A 25,464-nucleotide genomic window follows, 5' to 3' on the forward strand; every position below is an offset into this window, starting at 1 on the left:
AGCCATAGTAATTACTATGTGGGTTATATCGGCATATCAGGTGCTGGACACTGGCACGCCCCTTAAGGCGTGAACTTCCCCTATATAACCCCTCCCACTACTGGGAGTCCTCAGTTTTGTAGCCAAGCAATATTAGTGTATAAGAAGAAGGGAGGGAAAAGGATTTTACAGGTAAGCCGTTTTAAAAATTCTATTTTCTTTTCTTACATCAGGAGACACAGAGCCATAGTAATTACTGTGTGGGATGTCCCATAGCAATGGCAACTGAAAGGGGGGGAGACAGAACAAAAAAAACAGCAGGCCAGAAAACTCATACTGCAGGCTGCAGTAGATGCTGTGCCCAAAGGCAATATCCTCATCACCTTTAATATCAATTTGATAAAATCGGATAAACGTATGAACCGAAGACCAAGTCGCGGCCTTACAGATCTGAGCCATGGAGGCCTGATGATGCATCACCCAAGAGGCACTAATCACCCTGGATGAGTGTGCTCTTAATATGAGAAGGAAGAATTTTCTTCTTTAAGCTGAAGCTAGATCACTTTGACAAATCCATTTGGAAATAGTGGATCTTCATGCTTCCTGTACACATCTTGGACCCTCTGGCAGTCCAAACAAACCTGTGTTTGCAAACCTGAGCGGTCGCCTTTAAATAGACTCTGATCGCTCTTACTACATCAAGAGAACGTAGTGCTTTCTCTTCCGCAGATTAAGGCTCTGGGGAGAAAGAAGGAAGAATAAGATCTTGGTTTAAATGACTTACCACTTTTGGTAAGAATTCAGGATGAGGACATAAAACCGCCTCATCCCTATACATGATGAAATATGTCTCTTTACAAGACAGAGCCGCTAGTTCCGATACTCTTTTAGCAGAAGAAATGGCAACCAGAAAAGATTATCCTTCTTGTCAAAAGAATCAAGGGAATTTCTCGTAAGGTTCAAACAGCTGATTCAGCAAAGCCGATAAGACCAATCTTAAATCCCAAGAATTTAGAGGTGCCTTGATAGGGGGAACAAATGCGTTACCCCCTGAATAAGCTACACACCAAGAGTGGGAAGCAAGAGGCCATAGGAAAAACTCTTACAAGGCCGGGATCTGGCTCTGACAAGACCAGCTTCATTTCAGATCCTATATGCAGGACATCAGGAATGCTGTCTATTGACATACTTCCTGGGGTGCCAACCCCCGGATCCACACCAAGAAACCTATGCCTTCCAGACTCTAAAGTAAGCGATTCTGGAAGCCGGCTTCCTGGCATTAGACAAATTAGACACTACCAAAGGAGATCACCCACGATCTTTATAGAGTGGGATTCAACAGTCAAACCTGTTAAACCTTTTTCCCCTAAGGTAGGATGAAATACCGGACCTTGTGCAAGAAGGTCTGGCTATAATGGCAGAGTCTGAAAGACTCCTACTGCCATCTTTATGATCTTGGTAATTTAAGATCTTCTGGGACCCGCTGGGGCCGCCAGAATCGCCTCCCTTTCCTGCTTAATCCACACAAGTAGCAGAACTGGAGTAAATGCATGGATCGGTGAAAACTGATCCCATGGGAAGACTAAAGCATCTGCTCCGCTTGCTAGCGGACCCCTTGTTCGACATAAAGTTGTCAACCTCGTTAATGAATCTGGACGCGAATAGGTCCATGTCAGGAATACCCCATCTGACATATTGCTAGGAAGACGTCGGGGTGAAGAGATCATTCTCCCGAAACTAATTGTTAGCGTCTGAAGTAGTGCGCCTGAAAAATTAGAATTCCTGATAGGCAAGGAATGTTGTGTTCTGCCAAAGCTAGAACATTATTCTTCTCTTTTTGGGCTGCACAACCTCTCGTGCCTCCCCTGGTGATCGATTTAAGCCATGCCATGGTCTTGTCAAGACTGAATCCTGTCAGGACAGTCCTGTAGTCTGACCGACAAGATTCTAGGGCCAGATGTACTACCTGAAACTTCCAACAAAGTTGATAGGCAAGGTCCTCTAAACTGGACCATCTCCCCTGGACAGAATCTTCTTCCAGGGCTGCTCCCCAGCCTAGAAGGCTGACATCTGTTAACACCTTCCAGAATAAAGATTTCCCCTTTTTCTGGATAAAAACCACCAATTTAGGCTCTGACCTATGTTGGGAGCCAAGCATATTGGAAACAAACAAGACCTGAATCTTCTTCATTCCAGACCGACGGGATGGTGTCTTGAAGCAGTCTGAGTAAAACTGTGCACAAGGTCGGCCTTGAAGGAGGCCCCCTAAAAATCTCCTGCACAGCTGAATGAAGGAATTTTCCTCTGTTTTGATAAGTTGAATTAATCCTACAGTGGAACTGATTCTCGTCTACCTTCTTCTTTATGGTATCTATAACCAGCCCCCGAGTACCGTAATCTCCTTGATGGTTTTAAGGAGAATCTTACTAGGTTGAGAATGCAATCTAGAGATTTCAGATATTTACGGATGAGATCAGACTCTGGTTTTAGACCTGAGACTGAATGATCTATTAAAAGTAGATCTTCTAACAGGCTAGGACCGTTATGCCTTTAGCCCCTAACCTGGCTAAAGGAGGTGCCAGAATCTTTCAGAACACTCGTGGTTCTGTGGCTAAGCCGAATGGCAGGGCCACAACTGGAAAAAAAAAAAATATTTCAGAAATTTCTGGTAAGCGGGAAAACTTTGGCACATGGAGATATGCAACTCCCCTCCTTGCAGGATAGACACAGCCGATCGAATTATGAAAGGATCGGATGTTCAAGTGCCGATTCAGACCTCCGAGATCTAGAATGGGTCTTACCTCTCTGTTTGGCTCTGGCACCCTAAAAGGTTTGAGCCAAAACCCCCTGTTCCACTAAGAGAATCTCTGATATCACCGACTGGGATAACAGCTGACCCAGAGGCCAGAACGAGAGACTTCTCAGAGAATGTTCCTAAGGATCCAGAGAAAAAGGAGGATACAGAAACTCTTGCATAAAGATTGCTGCACCAGCAGCCCAAGGACCCCACAGGGAGCACCCAAACAGGGACCCAAATCCCGGACCCTCAGATCAAAAGCAGACTGAGCCATCCAGGCTCTTGGAACTCTAGTCGTAACCTAGAGAAAAAAAATTGCAGAAATCCCTCTGCTCTTGACATTGTTCCTGCCAGATTTTGAGAATTGCAGGACCTTTCCCCTCACCCAAACGAGGGGGGGTGCTCCTTCATAAGAAAGCTTTAGCATTCTGCTTTATGGGCTCTCTGCCCCCCAAGATCCTGGTGCTGCCTTTGGGAACTTTCTCCTGAACCTGACGAATGAGACCATCGAGACTGCCTAAAGGCAGATGCTCCAGGCATAGGAGAGGCCACACGAATAAAGGAGACATGTTTAACCTCCTTTTACTGGTAAAGAGAGCTTTACCCTTGTGGATGTACTTATCCACTCTAAATAGCCGTACCCCTGGAAGGGACACAAACTGGCAAAGGGTTTTCACATAGTGCTTCGGCTGATCAATATTTCAGCCATGGTCCTCTGCGAGAATGCAGTAGTCCAAGTATAAGCCATAAGGCTTAAACGATCGAGTCCTTCATAGCATCTGTGAAACTCAGTGCGTCAAATACACCAGCCCATTACCAGGCCTGCTGATCAGGCCCAATTTCAAGTATCTCACAACCTATTCCTTAACCCTTTTGAATCCATATTTTTCAATGCATTAGTTTGACTCAAAATGTGCTCCACCAAAATAGTGGAGCAGACGTTAAAGGGTTAATGGACCGAGATACTCCAATTGCAGCAAGAACTGCAAAAGACATCCTGTCTTTAAAAGGAAAATCCAACCTTAATTTGCTGGATCCTTTACCATCAGTGCATTATCCACTGGACATGTGAGACTCTGCTCACTGAGGTGATTGCAGCATTAATAGCTGGAACCCCCCATTTCTTCATAGAAATGTTCCCATTCAGAATACATAAGCTATACATGAATAGGAAAAAACATCCCCAGGTGGGGGAGGCTCAAATTAACCTTATTAGAGGTAGATACCTCAAAAGCCTGTGCTGCAGGCACAAAAAAAGGGGTTAAGTAAGGGAGTAGACAAACACCTGACTTGCGCGGTTACTCCCTCCCTGTTAGGATCCTCCGAAGAGGAAAGATAAGCATCTTCCAATATTTGGGAAGATCTACCTGATCCCCAGCCTCCTGCACCTCAACAAAAGGGCCCTGAGGACTGGATGGGAATCTGCTATGTTTAGTCCTAATAGAGAGAGACCTCAGCCATAATTTTTTTTTCTTTAAATGGTAGAAGAAAAAACCCATTTGTATGATATATACAGGGACAGAAGCGTTCTACTCTTGATGGCTCATCTGACTAGCCGTATACCTCTCAGGGGAGGATGAAATTCTTTTAGAAGGGTTTTTAGATTGTTGTATACCATTAACCCCTTAGAAACTTAGAGGAGTTCTTGGTCCCTTTGCCACTCATAGCTTACAGCACAAAGCAGAGGCACTACCAGCAAAAGAATGTAATACTTGCTAGGCTAAAGTACAATACAATGTTGTCAAAAGGGAAATCCCTGTGTCACCAAACCTGACCAGCCAATCACTCTGCTCTGTTCCTCTACCGCCAGGCTGCAGCTTCTCCAACAGTGCTTAAAATACTTCCTGCATGTGTGGCCGGCGTCTGACGCCGTTAGCCATGCCCCCCCCCCACGTGGGATACGGCCCCCCTCTTCCTTTTTCAAAAAGGAGCAGAGTTTCCCCCGCGAGCGTCCTGCAGCATGGGGGGTAAATCCTCCGCTCTAGCAAGCGGCCGCAGTCTGCAAACACATTTAAAAAAAAAAAAAGAAGAACAAGGAAGCTGGCTGCCATCAAATAAGAGAAAAAAAACGCCAATCTGGTGGCCCAGGAAGAGATCAGACCCCCCTTTCTCTTACCAGAGGGCCTGAGCTGGCTTAAAGGAGAGTGAAAGCTTCTGCTGTTTCCAGCGTCAGAATGGTGAGTGCTCAATACAGCCCCCAGTGGTGACAGAGATTACAACACAATACACAGAAGGAGAAATTCCTGAGAAAATCTCCCCTACCTTATCCTCAGAAAAAAAAAAAAAAAAAAACAATCTTTGCCCTTCACGGAAACCTTCAGGAACAGGGGAACACTAAGGTTGACACAATCCTGGACCTGCGACAGGATCCTGTCAGGAAACTTTTATTGGCCTCACTACCAAAAAGTACTGGATCTCAGGGCCCAGCTCTCAAAGAGAAGCATTCGCAAGCAAAACCTTGTTTCTTCAGATTACGGGGCCCGGGTACCATTCATTTAGCCCATTACAAAGACATCAGAACGGATCCGGTCAGGATGGCTGGCTCTCAAAGGATTACTGCCCGTGGAGCTGAGCATAACACATCCTTACTCGTGCCCAACACCATAGACACTCGAAAAAACTGAGGACTCTCATTAGTGGGAGGGGTTATATGGCGGAAGTTCACGCCTTAAGGGGCGTGCCGGTGTCCAGCACCTGATACGCCGATATAACCCACATAGTAATTACTATGGCTCTGTGTCCCCTGACGTAAGAAAAGTTGATTTAGAGAAATGTTCCAGTTCAAAAAGTAACAGAAACCTCCAGTTACTAGTATTGTACCATACTGTACAATGCCAATTAACCGAGCAGAACACCAACATTGTTACATGCATTAATAGCAAACCAACACAGGATCTCTTGGAAAAACTGGTTTGGTATGGCATACCTGGAGAGGAGAATATTGCAGTTCTGTGCTCTTCTTCCATCTATTACAGAGAGCTCCTTCACCTTCATCTTGGAGCTCAGTGCATCATCTGTGGTATCAGCTTCTTTCTGTATATGCCACAAGATAAAGAACAGTCTTCAGTTTTTAAGTCAATAACATTGGGAGAAACCATATCTAAAATACAAGTGGCCCCATAAAGAAAAGAGTAGAGAAAACAAAAACATTACTAAGGTTCCAACTAATCCTGGGAAAATATGGGTAGTCTACAGAGAAAGGGGGTCCATGACCTCTGTTCCTACCCTTTCAATTCTCTTTCATTGCCCTTTTCTTGCTCCCTCATTACCGTTTCTTGCCATTTTTCTACCCATCCATACCCTTAGTTGCTTTTGTGAGTTAATATATAACTTGGATTTTTACACTTCGGTTTAGACTTTGTGTGCTTTGTGATTACTAACAAGTTATGTTTCTGGTGGACAGAATGTGTACTTTGCCAGTGCAGCTGCACTCTGCAAATGCAGCTGTGCCTGAGAATAGTAAATGGGGGGAAGCTCTGCTGACTTCCATCATCCAATCATGTGCAAGCAAAAATTCTCTTTTTTATTTTCCTTGCATGTGATTGGGTATTTGCAAAGCACAGTTCCCCTCATTTAATAATCCCTGGAGCAACTGCACTTGCAAAGTGCAGTCTTTTTGCGGTTAGTAAATCAATCTCACTGAATGGTCATCCATCCATCATGCGATAGCTGTACCTTCTTACTACAGGAAAGAATTGAACTTGAGGGCAAAAGTCAATCAGTCAATGTGGAAGCAACAACTGTAGACTATTGATTATGAGGGCAGTAGACACTTGAGTGGTTTGACTTGCCCAGATTCCCACAATAAGGTTAATGCCACAGGTGTGTGCTCAGTGCACAGAAATACTAACACAGTAACTAAACAAAATTCTCAGCATTCCCTATACGGGCCGACTTGTATTCTAAATTTTGATATTTCATGGTCAAATTGTGTAAAGGCTTCAACTAATGTGATATATTCACACACTAAGGGCTCATGCACACTGCATCTCAAAAAAGCGACTCCTACAGGCTTTTGAGCACTCATTTTTTTCTGCTGGAAATTACCCATGTTAGGCAATGTGTTCATGCACACTATGGCTTTTTCAGGAGTTTACAAGCATATGCTCTTACAGGCAGAAAAAACCCCTCACCAAAACTCATTTTTGAGAGGAGCTTTTAAGCAAAAAAGATGCCCTAGTGCCCAAAAACACATGAAAAAGCGCAAACAATCGTGCAAAAAGCACACAAAAGCTCAAAAACGCACACACAAAAAGGAAAAATTAGCTGACAGGAGGGTTTGTGGGAAAAAAAATGCTTAGGCTCAAAAAAGCTCAAATAAGCTTAATAAAAACTTGCAAAAGAAAAAAAACCCCAAGCCTCTTCAAGCTTTTACGCAGAGAAATAATTGCTCAAATGCTTGTAAAAGCAGCTTTTTTGAGCTGCAGTGTGCATGAGCCCTAAGAGTTTAGAAAAACATTCCATATTTTGGTTATCAGTGAAAAAGAAAAATCTTGCATCACTACAAAACCTTGGTTTAAATGTGTTAAAACATGCAACTAACAAAAATATGCTAACAGTACCGGAAGACAATAGGTGTCTCTTCTTGAGAATGCCTGCATGTTTAAAATAAACATTGCTCTTAGTATGAAATAGAGAAACCATCAAAGTGCTTATTTGTAATTGGTTTAAACATATTAATTTTCATCAGTGCAGGAGGGTTTCTGTGGAGTTGGCATTCGGGTGCAATACTCAACTACCATTACAGGTGTGGTGGGCCATAAGAAGACTTCTTGGTTCAATTTGTTCCCTTTACTAAGTATGCTACTTGGGTCAGTAAAGACCTGGGACATACAAAGATACAATTTTGCAAAGTTAAAAGTTGTGGCTTGTGCTACAAGCTGCTGCAAGGAGAAGCCAGGCTCAAAATATTGTTGGGATTTAGGCCGCTTCCACACTGGGTGAGCTCCATTGGAGTCATCTGCTCAGCAGGTAATCTGTCTGTTGAACCCTGCTGAGCAGGCGGATGGCTGATACGTGTTCCCTTATGCAGAGGGGATACAAAAAGATATCAGCATTATTAAACGTCCTTTTGGTGCACCACTGCCCCCCAAATTTCCTGCATAGGTTTCACTTAGTGCTTAGTTTACATTAAAATGCTTAGGCCCAGCTATAGGTCACCTTATGGTGTATCATGGGACAGGAGAGGAGGCGTACTCACTTTTATTTATGGTGGCCTCAAGCTGACATCCCTGGCCAACTTAACTACAGGGACGTTTAAAAAATAAAAATGGTGTTAGCCCATATCTGTGCCAATCCCAGCAACATAATCCAGCATCCAAATTATCTGACTATGCTCCCACCTCCTTGTCCAATGACAAATATGCAGCAGTAAAAAGAAGTCCTTCTGAAGTTGGATTCTACCCATTTGCCTAAACTGGCCTTTATTGTCTATGTGGGACAACCTTTACTCCCAGCAGAACATATAAAAACAGTCAGTGTGTTGCCAACACTATTTAAAAAATAATCAAAATAATACCCTTACCATACTCTTAATGCACAAAGGATCTGGTTTAGATCTGCTAAAGAGTAACTCCAGGCAGTAACCATGACTATTTGTTGAAAAGTCTTACTGCTCCACAGAAGCATAGATGCCATATATTGCACTGATGAAAACAACAAGTCGCATGCAATTTATTCAAAGAGCACTATAATTAGGCTGTATGTGCTATAAACCAATTTTTGTAGATATAGTTGGCCACAGGGGCATCAAAGAATGATTTGCAAGTCTCGGTTTCTGGCCTTTAGAAACATAATTAAATTATTTGTAACAAAACCATTAAAATTAAAAAAAAAAGTTACATGTGCCAAGATTAGCAGCAAGCAGCCCCCTTACCTGTTTAATGCCATTGTTGATTGAGAAATCCTGTAGCCATGTCAGCAGCGAAGCATGGGGAAAGGCAATCGTGCACAATTCAGCGGTGGCAGCAAATTAAGACAAGAGTGGCCAAAGCAGATCAGCAAGATATACAGTACATCATAGACAGAAGCTTGTAGCAAAGAGGCATACAGAAGAAACACAGGCACGGTGATATCAACAGATTGTGAAAACTAATTAAAGTTATCATCTAACAGCCAACTGGACAATTACATTTAATTATACATATCATGCAGGGGTGACTTGGGAGTGGTGGCAGTCCTAGATTTTTCCTAATTAGAACTATTGATTGACACAGCTCTTAAAGTTAGCATGCTGTGTTATATGGTGTTTTAGGAACAACAAAAGCACAAATTATACAACACCCTTCCCCCATCCCCCAAAAAATGTTCTAACTTTTATTGTAAAATTGAAAGTGCACATGTAATTTCCAAGTTTTATTTTAGATATGCATGTAAAAGATACGTAATGTGTGATATATTTTCTAATTCTGTATGTACATTTGGGTGGTCATATTTGCCCACTGCATGCTCAAGCTCTGCTTTTTACCATTACATAATGGCTGTGCTTTATTACTCCTTTTAACAACACAAGTATATGAGCAGGTCAACACAAAACCAATACACTCCTTGAAGCTGTCCTTTAAGTAACCTACCCTTACGCGCCCCCACCCCCAAGTGCAGCCTACTGGTAAAATACTCACCTTTACCCATGTTCCAGCAATCTGTTCTGGACATCTGGATGTCACGAGTATGGATCACCCACAACAGTAAATAGGACCACAGCGCGTGTGCGCAGAACGAAGTGGACCCCCGTGGGGACTTTTTCTGTGAAAAGGGTTTCAGGTGCCAGGAAGAACGGCACACTAAAACAAGAAGGTAGGTAAGTATTTTACCAGATGGGCTGCACCTATGAGAGGTGGAAGGGTTACTTAAAGGACAATGTTACTAGGAGGTGAAGTTGTGTTTTATTAAGGTTAGCAATGCAAAATAACTCCAAATGTGCGCTCAATAAACTTTCACCTTAACCTACAAGACTCCTTCCTGAATTATCTCATACAGACTCATATGTATACACAGTGATACATAATATTTCCCATAGTTGGATCTAAAATCGTTTATACAGCAAAGAAGTTTATAGTGGTTACAAAATAAAATATATAGGGGATTAGAACTCTCTAAGCACTCTATACTGCCAAAAAACACCTCTCCAGATGCAGAACACAGCAAGAATCGTGAACTTAAGGAAACCTGACATGAACAAAATCTGCGGAGTGCCTTTGTTGAACTTCTGAAAATGCTGGATTGTTGTCAAGCCAATCCTCTGGTTTTCTTACTGTCTGAGTCTCTGACCTGCAGTGACTTTGCAACAGGTGAAGTCAAAACTTCAGACATGTATGAATATAGCCCCTAGTCAGTGGTCCTAAAAAAGTGTTTAAAGAGACCATGTCACAAACCTAAAAAATTGCAGGTGCCTTTAAACTTGCTAGAAAACTTGACAACTCATTAAAAGAAAAACATGGGTCAGTTTTTCTCGGTCATGCCAGTTGACTGGCCAAAAAAAAAAAAAAACTGAACTGGTTCCGCCATCCACATAGGCAAGATGGATAGAGTAATCCCTTCCTGCTGCGCTCTATTTTATTTTGACAGCGGCCACTCCTTCACTGTCAAAATACATTGATCAGGGTTGCAGCCAATTGGCTGTAGCGTCGATGGAAAAAAACCATTTTTTCCAATAAGCTCATTCATGAGATGGTGATCATTAGATCGCCTTCTCATGAATGGGAATGGCCACAGATGGATCACAATTCATCCAGTTCAGCAGGGACTGACCATATTGTGATCCATCTATGGAAAGTTTAAGAGTATATTCTCTAGCATAGCCTTCTCCTCTGGGAATGTCTAATCACTGTCTGTGCTGGCTCAGCTACATCCATCCCGGGGGAGCAGCAAAGGGAAATGTTATAGCGTCACTTGAGTGACAGCCCCATTTCTGCTGGGACTGTTGTCATCTTATCCAAGATGCAGGTGCTCAGCAGCTTTTGGAGGTCTACACAAAAGGTGGCTTTTACAGGTAACTAAACAGTAAATGCAATTATACGCATATGGGAAGTTTCTTTGTTGAAATGAATGGTATGGTGACAGGGTCTCTTTAAACCAAAGAACTATGCTTTTCACAAGTTCAGCAAAAGTAGCCCATATATTTTACCTTGACAGATTCACTTTAAAATTGGATGAAGGAAACTTAAGGTTTGACTAGAGAAACCAATCACTAGCTAGCTGTCATTTTAGTTGTGTAAACAGGTTGTAGCATCCAATTGGTCAATGGGTGGGTAAGACCTCCACTGTTCCTGTCCTACAGTTCTGAACAGGGGGCTCCATCATGGGAAACACATTAGAAGATGATCCCACTCTCTCAACATTGTGGACAATTCAGAGAAAGGAGAATCTTGTTGCTGTAGTTAATGAGAGATGATAAAGGTAATCCTACAAGCCAGTTTTAGGCTCCATGCACACTGAAGCTCAAAAAAGCTTTTTCTGGACGCCAGATTGCTGACAGAAAACGCTGGTTAAAAAACTTGCTTTTAACAGTGTTTTGTACTAGCGTTTATGGGCGTTTTCAATAAAAATACACAGAGGACGTTTTTTGGCGGTGAAAAACGGCACTTTGAACGCGAATTTCTGGCGTTCAGAAAAAAAGCCCATAAACTCCACTGCTCATTAAAGCTGAAAAACGTCCATGTGTGCATGGACACATAGGCTAACATAGAGTGGAGTTTATGGGCTTTTAAAAAAAAACGCCCAAACTCCAATAAACTGCAGTTTATGAGCTCCAGTGTGCATGGAGCCTTAACTGAAAACTGAAATAGAAGATTTTAAAAGATGCAGCTCTTAAATACAGTTGAAAGGAAACTTGTAGAAAGAACAATGTTAACTATTCCTGAACACACGCTCTTAAAACGCCAGTTATATGGCCGTCATAACAATCCAATGACTTTAGTACTTTCTAAATCACTGACCTGAAAACAAATCTACATCTCAGTTCTAACTTCATGGCTTTCCTGGTCTGCGTGCTTGTTCCAGGTTTGCATCTCGGAAAGTATTAATATCAATAACATTTTCATAAGGAGAGCAGTAATGGTAGACCACATTGATCCAAATAAATCTTGCTGTGCCACCAAGACAGAGATTTCCCTGCTGGTTGCAATGAAGGGAGCTGGAGTCTGTGCACCAGAGGGGTAAGAGCATTATCAAAGAGAAGAAAAGGCACCATTCACTAACCCAGTGCATTAGTACGTATTTGAATATGGCCTCAGCCAGGGCCACTCCAGCCATGCCCCCTGACATGTTTCACCCCGCTCACCAGGACTTGGTCACAGAGAATGCTCTTACACCTCTGAATGGTGAGCTGATGCCAGCTCCCTTCACTGCAACCGGGTTGGTGACTCGTGACTTTTCTTCTCTGAATATGGCAGCCTACAGATTTATCTTATTACAGGGTTTCTTGAGAAGCCGTTTCCTGCAGAGTGGTGAGACTGCAATTAGAACAAGCGTTTCCTTTTCATAAATGAAGCAGTCAAACCTATAATGCCATTTCACTATCTTCACTGTCATCACTCAACTTTTCCTAAAAGAATGGAATACTACCTGTTGTCTTTGGTAAGCAGAGAACGTCCGCTCAATATCTTCCAAATCTAAGATTTTGAATACTCGACTGTCATCGAGATCAACCCAGAGGGTCCCTTCCAACTTGTTCTGCAACAAAGTCATACAGTCAATGTTTTGTCAATTAAGAAGTGCACACATATTATTTATGAAAATCATTTTCCCGCAGTTACCTCTGGTAGCTTAGACCAATTGAAAGATTTGAGGGGATTCGTTGGCTGGGGTATATTTTTCCTTTTCAAACCAAGACCTAGAGGTGCCCCAGGTGGTGCAGCCATTCCTCCTAGAAATGGAAGTCCTGGGGGTGGAGGAGGACCACCAGGGGGTGGAGGAGGAGGGGGTGGAGGAGCCATCCCACCAGGTGGTGGTGGAGGTGGGGGTGGCGGAGGCATCATAATCCCAGAAGGCAAAGATACTGGCCCACCTGGTGCTCCAGGTGGAGGTGGTGGTCCTCCAGGAACAGGAGGGCAGATGGCTCTCTACAATAAAACACAAAGGTCATATAATTAACTTTAGCCAAGACAAAATATTTACTGTAGATCAAGAAAATATTTTTGTAAAATGGACAAATGGAAAATGTAAGGAAACTGTTACCTAGATTGGTTGGTGTATGGATATGGATGTCTGAAGGGTCTCATCACCATCACATAAGGGGTAGGGTGTGTGGCTTTCCACTAAGGAAGAACTGGGTCTAACAACACTGCCTGGGATTTCAGTGCAGTAGAGGCAGTTTTGTCAGCTCCCTGCACAGCACGCTATGAGCTTAATTCTGCCAGGATCCACATGTGTTTTTACCTACTTGCAGCATTTATGAGGCTAAACCTGGGGAAATGTGCATGTACTTGTAGATATTACATTATACAAGTATATATCACTTCATGGGGCAATAAAATTGGGCTCATTTCATAAGACATTGCAATGAATGATAGTAATCCATAGCAATCAGGTTTCACAATTTGATCAGTTTAAGGCTGAACTGTACACTACACAGACGCTATACATATACATAGTAATGCTTGCCAAGGATTTGTATTTCTGTCCATCCAGTTCTAAGATTTACACAGCTTTGCCACAAGCATAACCCTGTTGGGCAAGGCGGGGGTCTGATTTTTCTCTGCTGCAGTTAAACAACATTTACGGGTGCTCTCACTCTCCCAACCTGTGACTGGACAGTGAAGGAGAAGCAGCAGACTGACAATCTCATCATTCTGCTCTCTCCTCCTGTCAGCATGTCTCTTGCTAGTGCATAAGCACTACAGCACAAATGACCTCTCTCTCCTTGTGCTGTTTCTCCCTTTTCAGTCTAAGCTTTGCTGTACAGGTGGCTGCAAAAGGCGGATACCAAGTCAAATTAATGTCCTTATACTGCTATTTAAAAATACATTTAATGCTGTACAACATTATTGAATACAGAGCTGTTCTAATTTGTGGGGTTTTTTTTATGTCCGCCTGGAGTTCAGATTTAAAGGGCTTGTACATAAACGCTAGTCTGTCTGCTTTATATAAGCAAAACCAAGTCTGAGACGTCTCAAAAGGTAAAAACGCATGTTGCACTCAGAGGACTACAATGGCAGTGCCTTACTTTGCTGAGCTCCTGTATTTGTGCAGTGAGCTCCACCACTTGCTGTTTGACCTGCTTGTTTTCACTGGACTCTTTTTCTAGCTTCTCCTTCATCTTGTTCAGAGTCTGCATCATCTCCTCCTTCTCCTGAGTCTTGGCATCACACTCCCGCTCTTTCTTCTCCAGTTTTTGCTGCAGCTCTTGGTGTTCTAGGATAAGAGGACATGTATTAGGGGATACGGAACTAAACCCATGACACTGCGTGCACAGTACACAATAACAGGTATAAATTATAGTTCTATTTTTTTAAGTGCATTATAATTTTGATAGGAACCTTTTTTTAAGACTAAGAGCTGAGTAAACACAATATATGCCTTATTTTATTCTGAGATCAAATATTTAGTGTAGATTAGAGCTGGCTACATATGTTATAATCTGATGCCCCAATCTAGCTTAAAATGTACTTAATGTGCACACTGAATGACTGGATTTGAATTTTAAAACCTTTATCTCGAAAGGAAAAAAAAAAAACTGTAATGCCACGTACACACGATCAGACTTTGACGGACTTGGTCCGGTGGACTGGAATCCGTCGGACAATTAGATCGTGTGTGGGCTCCAGCGGACTTTTTCTTCCCAAAAGTCCGGCGGACCTAGAAATAAAACTTGCTTCAAATCTTTCCGAAGGACTGGAGTCCGGTCTAAAAATCCGGTTGTCTGTGTGCTAGTCCGACGGACTAAAACCGAAGCTAGGGCAGCTATTGGCTACTGGCTATGAACTTCCTTATTCTACATCATCGCGTTCGAATCTGTCTGACTTTTGGAGTGATCGTGTGTGGCCAAGTCCGTTCGCTTGAAATTCCGGTAGACCTCAGCTGCAAGGTCCGTCAGATTGTCCACCGGACCAAGTCCGTCGAAAAGTCTGGTCGTGTGTACGCGGCATTACTGTAACTAATTATAAAGTATTAGCTGAAGCTTGGCTTCAATATGTTAGTGTATCTAAATCTGTTAATACAGCTACAGTGAGGGAAAAAAGTATTTGATCCCCTGCTGATTTTGTAGAAATGATCAGTCTATAATGAGTGAAGCAAGTATTTGACCACTTCACAAAACATGACTTAGTACATGGTGGCAAAACTCTTGTTGGCAAACACAGAAGTCAGACATTTCTTGTAATTGGCCACCAGGTTTGCACACATCTCAGGAGGGATTTTGTCCCACTCCTCTTTGCAGATCCTCTCCAAGTCATTAAGGTTTCAAAAGCTGACATTTGGTAACTCAAACCTCAGCTCCCTCCACATATTTTCTATGGAATTAAGGTCTGGAGACTGGCTAGGCCACTCCAAGACCTTAATGTGCTTCTTCTTGAGCCACTCCTTTGTTGTTTTGGCTGTGTGCTTTGGGTCATTGTCATGCTGGAATATCCATCCACTACCCATTTCCAATGCTTAGCTAAGGGAAGGAGGTTATCACCCAAGATTTGACAGTGCATGGCCCCACCCATCATCCCTTTGATACGGTGAAGTTATCCTGTCCCCTCAGCAGAAAAACACATCCAAGCATTAGGTTTCCACCTCCATGTTTGATGGTGTTCTTGGGGTTATAGGCAGCATTTCTCCTCCACCAAACACAGCAAGTTGCGTTGATGCCAAAAAGCTTGATGTTGGTCTCATCTGACCAAAACATGTTCACCCATTTCTCCTCTGAATAATTCAGATGTTAATTAGCAAACTTGAGACGGGCCTGTACATGTGCTTTCTTGAACAGGGTGACCTTGCAGGCGCTGCAGGATTTCAGTCCTTTACAGCATAGTGTTACCAATTGTTTTTTTGGTGACTATGGTCCCAACTCATTGACAAGATTCTCCCATGTAGTTCTGGGCTGATTCCTCGCCGTTCTCATGATCATTGAAACTCCACTAGGTGAGATCTTGCATGGAGCCCCAGACCGAGGGAGATTGACAGTTATTGTGGATTTCTTTAATTTGCCTATACTCACACAACTGTTGTCACCCTCTCACCAAGCTGCTTGGCAATGCTGCCCTTTCCAGCCTTGTGTAGGTCTACAATCCTGTCCCTAGACAGCTCTTTGGTCTTGGCCTTGGTGGGGAGATTGGAATCTGAATGATTTGATTGCCTTTGTGGACAGGTGTCTTTTATACAGGTAACAAGCTGAAATTAGGAGCACCCCCTTAAAGAGAGTGCTTCTAATCTCAACTCGTTACCTGTATAACACCTGGGAGCCAGAAATCTTGCTGATTGTTAGGGAATCAAATACTTATTTCACTCATAAAAATGCAAAGCAATTTATAACTTTTTTCATGCTATTTCTGGATATTTTTGTCGTTCTTCTGTCTCTCACTGTTAAAATAAACTTACCATTAAAAATTTTGACTAATCATTTCTTTGTGAGTGTTCAAATGTACAAAATCAGCAGGGGATCAAATACATTCTTCCCCTCACTGTAACACTTCTCTCCACCAAGACCGACAATGCTGCTGCCAAAGGTGCCCCCTGGGCTCCTTCTTCCAGAGTGGGAGGCACTCTAATAGAGGAGGTGTGTTACTGGCCAGATCACCAGGTTAAAACAGAGGGGGGAAAGCCCCAAAAAACAAAACAAACAAAAAATGAATGCAGCTATCAAATCTAATGATTGGTAAACTGCAATATATTACATTTTTGGTTTTGGGTTTAATATCACTTTAAGCCTTTAATAGCCAAGTCCATCTAAAGCTGATATTTTAGTTTGGGATAAATGCAGAGTTGGAGTTGTATTACGAATTAGGTTATGGTTACTTGCATTTCTTTGAGAGCTCCACCTGTGCTATACCATCTACAGAAAATATCATGTCAAGCAAAATTTGTGTTGCTTCTCCTGCGCTATAAATATAAAATTAATAAATGAAGACGCAGGAAAAATGACATAGTTATGGTGGCTGTGGTGAGTGGGTAGAGCTGGGAACACAAGACATTTTGTAGACAAGATTTTAATTACATGTAAATAAGGCAAATGGTGTTAGAATCCATTATATCAATTGTAGATGGACTACATGGTCGCACAAACATCCTAACAGTTCAAGATGGACAGAAATAAATATACCTTTCCTCATCTTCTCGGCTTGCTCCTTCCATTGCTTGACTTCATTCTCATTAACCAGCCTGAAAACATTAAAGTAATGCTCTAGTTTACCAGAAATCATTGTAGTGGAATAATGAGATAGCAGAAATTTATGAATCTGTTCACATCAGTTCACCCCAACCCCAATCAGGACTACATCTCCCTGCATTTGGATAAACTCATTTTACCTCATTTATAGCGTTGTACTGTTGCTTCATTTTTTATTCATCTGGACTGTGATTAACGCAAACTTGTTCTAGCCACGTAGAACCATTGGGTTCCTTAAGCTGTGTCTGATTTAAATTCTAATTTGATGGTGCCTGCATGGTTCTGGGGCCAATACTACTTCGCAGAGTCAACTGCAGGACAACAATGATCTTTTTTTACCAGTTTCTGACCACCACAGTTTGGGGAAGAGGGGTTTTTCTATCCACTGGTCACCAGGGGTATGTTTCCCATTGACCCCCAAGTGAACTGGTTTTGCAGGAGTTCCCCGAGACTCTAAAATTACTTCAATGGTTCCTCTGGGATAAAAAGGTTGAGAAAGGATGTTCCAATTTAATAAAAGTCCTGTTTGAGAGCAGGCATAACTCTTATTAGCCAGAATCCCCTCCTCTTATAGAATTGTCACTGGCTTATTACAAACTACTTGTTGCTTGACACCTGTGATTTCAAAGCCAAGCTCCACCCACATCTTCCCTATCCAATTAGAGTGCACTTAACCTTAACTACAACGTAAAGATGTGTCATTTGTATTTTTATATATTTTATATTATACAATATTCTAGATATAGATGACATTTTTGTGGCACAGTTAATGTTATGCTGTGTATCAGACTAGAGTCCATGTGTTTATTAGTCTAAGCTATATTACAGTCTTTATGAGCTTCATGTCTTGTACTGCTTTGTCATTAGCAAACGATTTGCAGCCAGTTAAACCTTCAGAAGTGTTTTGCAAGCTTTACGTGGGAATTAACCTACTTATGCTTTTCTAAACTAAGACGACTTACATTCGAACAACATTTCTGACGTTAAAGTTCTCCAATGGGGAGCTGTCTGGATCTTGCCCTTTGTCATTCTGGATGACTATTTGCTGAACTATCCGGTCCAGAAGTAGCCAGTAATGCACAGTGTTACCGCTTCTTTTATCTAGAAGAATAAAAAAAATTAACCATGAATAAAACAAACATATTCACAAACAAGGACATGGCCTTCTACATACAATGTTTCAGATAAGTTATCGTGTTCTTGGCAGAAACAAAAATAATCAATTGTCACTAAACAAGTGTTCTATAAATATCTGTGACGTAGCAGAAATGCAATGGAGAGAAACCAGCAGAGCCAGCCAAAAAGATATAAGCAATGTCAGCTGGGCGCCAGCTACTATGAAGTTATAATATAAGAACAGTTAAGTGTCTTCTCAACACTAGGCTACAGCAGACATATTACGCAGCCCAAGCCAACAGCAACTGCCGACTATCACAGCTGTCCAAGCAGAAAAACTTGAAAACTTTAGTAATAACAGTTGTCATCCAGAGGATGAAAACTGCTTTATCAAGTGCTTTAATCAGTGCTGATAACATTACGAAATCAAGCCAAAATATAAATGTATTCTCTAGACAGAACAGCATCAAATCAAGACCTTCGAAATATGCAACAAAGAATGAAACCAGTGCATTGCATTAAGATTTGCCCTTACTAAAGTATCACCACGTACCATGGAATGAGCTATGGCATCCTCTAAAATTGCCCACATGCACCATCATGCAAGCCTTCTTGGTAAAGATTATCGATTAGCACATGTTGAGCAACCCTACTTGTTTGTTATTGTTTCTCCCAAGATAAACCAGTACCTTGCTTACCACTCTGGCATTGGCAATCCCTCGTGTTTTGCTTACAAACAAAAGTTATGCCCAGTGGCTGGTACCCTTTCCTGAGGGCAACTGACTTGTGCCTGCACCTCCGACCACCCACTAGTGTCTTTGGCCAGATATGGCATTTAGGCGCTCAAGTGGTGCCTCTAGAAATCACTATTTTAAACCTTTTTTTTAACTTCATAATAAAAGGACATATAATCCACACTGCTGGAATATTTCTGCCATGAAAGATATTTAATTCTTACAAGCAATATTCAAATCTGTTGCATCTCATGTTACATAATTAAAGTGGTTCTAAAGGCTGAAGGTTTTTTACCTTAAAGCATTCTCTGCATTAAAGCTGAGTTTCACCCATTTTATGAACTTCTCTTACTATAGCCATCAGCAGTGCAGTGCAAAATGGATATTGTCAATTTGTTTTATCATTTGTAAATAACATTTTTAAATACAGTTTGCTGGAACTACCTGTGCCACTGCCGAGGCAATCACATCAGTCAATTCCCTAGTACTCCCGGGATATCAGCGTAATCTATCTCAGGAGTCTTCGAGTAACCTAATAGTGTAATCTTGTGGTACTCATGCACGTGTACAAGATCGGGAGATGCATGCTGGGTAAACCAGCTGCACTATACCCTCAAACTCACTGCCGCCGGCTTCAGATGCCCTCACCTAAGATGGCCACCGCCAATAATCGGGGGCAAGCAAACTGGAGATCTGGCAAGTAACCACTTCATCCAAATTTTAAGTTGTTTTTTAAGGAGCATGGAGATGTTTTTATTGCATTTTTCATTAGGGGACTGTAGCTCTTCTCAAGGTAAAAATGAAAAAACAAACAAAAAAAAAACATTAAATCGTCATCATGGTCTAAATCTGGTTTCCTTAACCTCTAAAAAAAAATTACAAAATTTTAAACACCCCCCCCCCCCTTAACAAATGACACCACAAAACTCCCATCTCATTCCCTCATCTCTCACCTCAACTAATGCGCCTTTCTCATTGGCCTACCGTAACACAGCCTATCCTTCCCCTTAGGTCTATCACAAATGCTGCTGCCAGACTTATCCACCTTACCAACCGTACAGCGGGCCACCACCCTTCTTTACCAATCTCCCTCCACTGATGACTTCTTGCTAAATCAATAAAATTTAAAACACTAAATACAAAGCCATTGACAACTCTGCTTCAAGCTACATCATCAACCTTGTCCCAAAATATCATTCAAACCAGTGACTATACTCCTCCTAGAATCTCCTGTTCTCTAGCTCCAGCACCTACTCACATGCTCGGACATGCACAGGACTTCTCCAGACACTCTCCCTTGCTATGGGACTATTTACCCCCATCTCCCACTCTATTCACCTTTAGGTGATTCTTGAAAACTCATCTCTTGAAGGAAGCCTATACCTCACAAGCAACTAACCAATTGCAATATACCCCATGGGATACTACTGTAATTTGCCCAAAAAAAAGTGGAATGGTGACATTTTGTGAAACTTGCCCCTCCAATTGATACCAATGAATTTCGCTGAAATTTAATTGAAGGAAAAAAAAAAGTTTCATCAAAGTTCAGTTAGCCTTTGTAACACTTGGGTAACACTTGGGTAACGCACAACAAACTAAACTTTAGAACTGTCCATAGGAATGAGTTGCTCTTCACACACTCATCTGTGTCAACTTTATGGCTACACCTCAACATGATTTTTTGGAGGAAAGCTGGTTCATGTAAGAAGCACTCCTCATAGCAAGACTTCAAGAAAGTCATCTTTGTCATAAGATCGTATGAAATGATGAAGTGCTTATAGGATAATGAGGTGCTACACCAAAGAGTTAAAAAGAGACAATGTGTTTGTCAAGGAAAAAATACAAATAAAAACTGCTTTTCCTATTTTGAATTTTAATGCACCTCATTAGCCAATGGCGCTTTTTGTCCTTCATGTGTTTCCAGCTTTAGAACATAATGATATCTGTTCCATTACACATCGATACAATTTCAAACCCGATTGTGTCATTGGATTCTCTTAAACTGCAAGATATTTAATTACTAACCTCCATACTTACAAGGCATTTGGAGGCAGTGGTGTAGAATGGACATAAAGTGCGGATAGGATTCTGAGTGCGTTATTCTCTTCCGAATCAGCTCAAACATCTGACTGGAACTCTTAGTATCTATGTGGACCTGTGTAGAGAAAGGTACGCATTCAGGGATTGGTAGAATAAGTTACCCCCAATCCAATAAAAGAAAGATTAAACGCTCACCAGATCAAATCGTTTAGCAAATTCAAGTTCATCTTCATTCCTCAGCATTTCAAAGAAATCTAAATGCCTATTAAAACATATTACATGGATATAATTAAACACTTCTGGTGTCTTTATTATTAAATATCATTTATGTATAGTACTAATCATTCTTGATGATAAAACAAACCATTCCTTTCCCAGACTGTCCTAGATTCTCCTAGATCACCATTAAAAGTGCTGCAAGCAGCAGAGCTATTTATATAACTTTACAAATATGCATGTTGACATTTCTGTGAAATTGAAGAACTTATTTGCTATACTTATTAGTATATATTTTCCTATGTTAACATTTGGCCTGTAGACAAAAAAGTATTTTTAATGTCATCAGCCATTTCAGACTGGGAAGACTCGGAGGAGGACACTCAGAACAAAGCAATTACTGTGTCCTTAAATACGATTAAAGGACAGGAGACAAAATCCATCCCCACAACTCATACTTTATGTCATATATATTTATTCAACCTTCTGAGATTTACAGACCACTTTTTCATATCAAATACTTGAGCTATAGGCTTGATTATTCTTTTACAGCAAACCTAGTCTTTTATTAACACCCCCCTTCTCCCCAGGTTGCCCTTTGTGATCGGTTGCTCTGATCCCTTTGGAAAGCAGACTCGCTGGACAGTTAGAAGCTGAAGGCCAGGTCCCTCAAAGCACTTCAGCTGGAGTCAAGTGATCAGGAACAGATAGAATTCTAGAGCAGCAGGTGCTTCACCTTTTTAGGCTGCTCTTCTACAATGCTTGCTGGGGTTGGAAAATTAGAATGGGACAGGGATTTAAAGAAAACATGTCTGCATTAATGTTTTAACAGTGCTTCTTACAAATACTGCAGTAGAGAATAAAAAATTCCAAAAGATTAAATAGTAATAAGATAAAATTAGCTCAAATAGGCTTTTCCATCTTCAATTTTGCTCTTTTAAAAAAAAAAAAGAAAAAAAATTATAAGCCACTCCCATTCAGTTTTTTTATTCTTATCATACATTATATATATATATATATATATATATATATATATAGCACAGTTAAAATTACAAAATCTTTATTCAAAAGCCCGATTTTCCCTTTCCCGCCCCCAATGTACCTTTATTTTTACACCCTCTCCAACACTCAGCGGACCTCTCTTGCTGGAAGTGACCGATTCTGTCAGCTGTATAATACCATCTTACCAAACATTTATAATTTGTTTCCACCATCTTGGAGTCTATCGCTGAACCATGCGTCAATTTCCAAATTTTTCCTAACATGTGTTTAGCGCAACTAGTTCCCATTTCCCTTTCCCATTTCTTGACATATGGAGGGGCCTCCAATCCCTCTCCCTCTGAAAGAATTTTATAGAGATGTGCTATATTATTTTTTGAGTTTCCCTTCATAACCAGCCTCTCCATCGGAGTATAATCTCCTCCGGATCAGATTGGGATTGGTAGTTTACCCATGAACTATTTCAACTGGATGTACCTCCATATGTAAATGTTCATCACCTCTGTATCTAATTGAAGTTCTTGTAAAGTGCGTATTTTACAATTTTTTACTATATCTTTCACTTGCGCATTTTCTTTTTTAATCCAGTTTCCTACCACTTCCCTCCTCCCGAGCTCAAAATATTCAGTTCTTGATAATGATGCCAGGTGTAGTGTCGCTCAGATGTTTGGCATGTTTTTTGCGGCACAGCCCTTTGACTTAAAGGAGCTGCCTGTCACAAGCCAAAGAAGCGCAAGTGGCAATTTTTGCTACTGAGCCAAGCATGTTTGGAAATGCGTGGAAAACTCCAAACAAAATGTGCCACTGCTACCCACAGTTGCAGTGCCATTTAGAAGTATGCCTAAAATTTCCTAAATGTGATATTGTAACGAGTGCACCCAAAATGGCTGTTTCACCATCTGCCCCAACAACAGGTAAAGCGCTTTGAGTCCTCAGGGAGAAAAGCACTATAAAAATATAAATAATTTTTTTTAAAGGGCAAAGGTGCCCATGGAGAGGGGAGCATAGGATACAATACAAAGCTAGCCACTAAATAAACCTGAATTATCTGTTTCAGTTTAAAAGCAGTAGTGTTGGTTTCATACATATGCAAATTCACATTGAAGTCACAGTGCTTTATCAAGGGACCTCAGATAAGTGTGATCCCTAAATCTAAACGGAGTTCCCAACTAAGAGACATACAGTATATAGCAATGCACAGAGAAAAGGAGGCGGCCCCATTCTCAAAGGTACAGCAACACACCAGAAGCCAAGACATTGCATTTGAGAGACAGCTAAAGACTTCCAGTCTGCACCAAATCCAATAAAGCAACCATTGCAGCCGCTCTAATCTGTTTAAAACCAGCAAAAAAGGGAAGGGTGCACATGCCAGGGCAATGTACAAAACAATACAATTACCTGTCAAGTGTTGAATTGTCATGTTCACGGAGTTTATCGATTACTGGCTGGATCCCCAACATTAGAAATTCGTATCTAAGGTGAAGTCGGAAATCCAGGCTTTCCTTGAATATAAAACACAGGTTTTGACTCAGACATAGATCTGCGATTTCTAAATCAACTATTTTATTGATAAAAACAAACCTTTAACCGCTTTTCTAGCAATGGGTGGAGAGTAAATAAGTGAATTTCCGACACCTTCAAAAATGAATAGTCTGTGCCTAAAGGGCAGGTGTTGACAGCCACTTAAAAGGCTGTCTGAGATCCACCGGCATCGGGCCGCATTTGCCAGTTTTGCTAAAAAATATCTCAAAAGGACAAAGTCCTGCAGATATGCACTGCACCAAGATCTGCAAAATGGTAAGCACAGAGGGCTACTGCAAGCAATGGATGGGCTGCTTTTGCTATACACAGTAAAGCTTGGTGAAGGCAAACCACTGTTGGCCTCATAAATGGACATTACACCTGCCTTAACTTTTCCATTACCACATCCTAAAAACAGCATGTGGAGGAATCAGGTGTGATAGAGAGTCCTGGCACTGCAGCACAATGACATCTTTACATGCAGAAAAAAAGTGTTCTCTGCCAGTACAAGTGTACATTTATAACTCTGTATTTATTTTTTTCACACAAAATCATAGCAGCCAATTAGCACCAAGCACATCTACCATCTCCCTAGCACAATAATTATTAAGAAAATACTTACCACACCTGCTCCTTGGCTCAAAACCGCATTAATGAAGGACATGATGGCGGTCTTAAGGCTCACTTCATCACGGTACCTTCCTGTACTCCGGTCCAAATCATTAATCAGGGTCTAAAAAGTGTCAGAATTAAAAATGGTTATTATAAGAGAGTCAAAATAACACGGTTTAGAAAAACCTAAGAGAGGCCATAAATGCATTTTTTTATTATTATTATTTTCTTCCGATTATAACACAAAAATTTATGTAAGTACGATATATTTCTCAATTGTTCCCTACAACTTTGATGGTTTCTGTTAGATCATTTATTGATCACTGGATATAGTTTTACGCTAGTAGAACTACAAAAGACACACACATTTTATATATATATATATATATATATATATATATATATATATATATATATATATATATATATATATATATATATATATATATATATATATACATACATACACACACACATATATATACACAATTTTTTTTTCATCCATCTATATATTTTTATTCTTATTTTGTATTAATAACTAGAAATAACACTTTTGACAGAACATTTCGGTTAATGAGCTTAAGGCAGTTGTTTCAGTATCTTACATGAGACTGGTTTTAAGATTATTCCAATTGTGGTTAATTTTTATAAAATATTATACCATTATCCAAAACCAACAATTTTTAACAATGCAAAAAGAAAACAAAAAAAGGTAAATAAAGACTATAATGGAAAGCAACTTGCCCATGCTTTCTAATTTGCACAAAAAAAAATGACAGCTGGAACCTGAGCAATCATTCCAATGGCCATGATTTCAGTATATATAAATCCGCTTAAGCAATTTCTACATGGAGCAAGTTTTTTGACAAACGGTTTACTTATTATAGGAACATAATTTTGATCAATGAACTAACTAATTACTGCCTGCAAAGGGCAAAAATGTGTTTTACATTTCGTTTTATGTAGCATCTAATTAGTGGTCAGTGCTCATTATATAAATTACAATGTGTTTCATGACACATATGCCTATAAAAAGCCATAAGTGCAAGCGTAATATTTCATGCAAAACCATATAAAATAAGAAATTAAATAAAAGCCATAAGTGCAAATTGCAGGGTATTGGTTGCTGACACACAGTACAC

General features: G+C 40.8%; 1 protein-coding gene across 6 annotated transcripts in view; it reads right to left on the reverse strand.

The window, feature by feature from the left end:
* The window catches only part of DAAM1 (dishevelled associated activator of morphogenesis 1), a 295,770-nt gene that overhangs the window by 57,530 nt on the left and 212,776 nt on the right, over window positions 1-25,464 (reverse strand). For 5 of the 6 annotated variants that reach the window (XM_077464402.1, XM_077464406.1, XM_077464405.1 and 2 more), the window contains 11 exons: window positions 24,333-24,443; window positions 23,588-23,691; window positions 21,170-21,236; window positions 20,972-21,089; window positions 18,047-18,185; window positions 17,019-17,077; window positions 13,941-14,128; window positions 12,532-12,837; window positions 12,341-12,448; window positions 8,652-8,681; window positions 5,703-5,809 (listed from right to left, as the gene is read on the reverse strand). In XM_077464402.1, coding sequence (XP_077320528.1) covers window positions 5,703-5,809; window positions 8,652-8,681; window positions 12,341-12,448; window positions 12,532-12,837; window positions 13,941-14,128; window positions 17,019-17,077; window positions 18,047-18,185; window positions 20,972-21,089; window positions 21,170-21,236; window positions 23,588-23,691; window positions 24,333-24,443 — 1,337 coding nt within the window. The remainder of the gene's footprint in view (window positions 1-5,702; window positions 5,810-8,651; window positions 8,682-12,340; window positions 12,449-12,531; window positions 12,838-13,940; window positions 14,129-17,018; window positions 17,078-18,046; window positions 18,186-20,971; window positions 21,090-21,169; window positions 21,237-23,587; window positions 23,692-24,332; window positions 24,444-25,464) is intronic. The other variant, XM_077464407.1, reaches the window with a different exon arrangement.

Source organism: Lithobates pipiens, unplaced genomic scaffold (assembly GCF_037356315.1).
Source record: "Lithobates pipiens isolate NorthernLeopardFrog02 unplaced genomic scaffold, aLitPip1_a1.2 Scaffold_30, whole genome shotgun sequence".
In the NCBI taxonomy this organism is placed as follows: domain Eukaryota; kingdom Metazoa; phylum Chordata; class Amphibia; order Anura; family Ranidae; genus Lithobates; species Lithobates pipiens.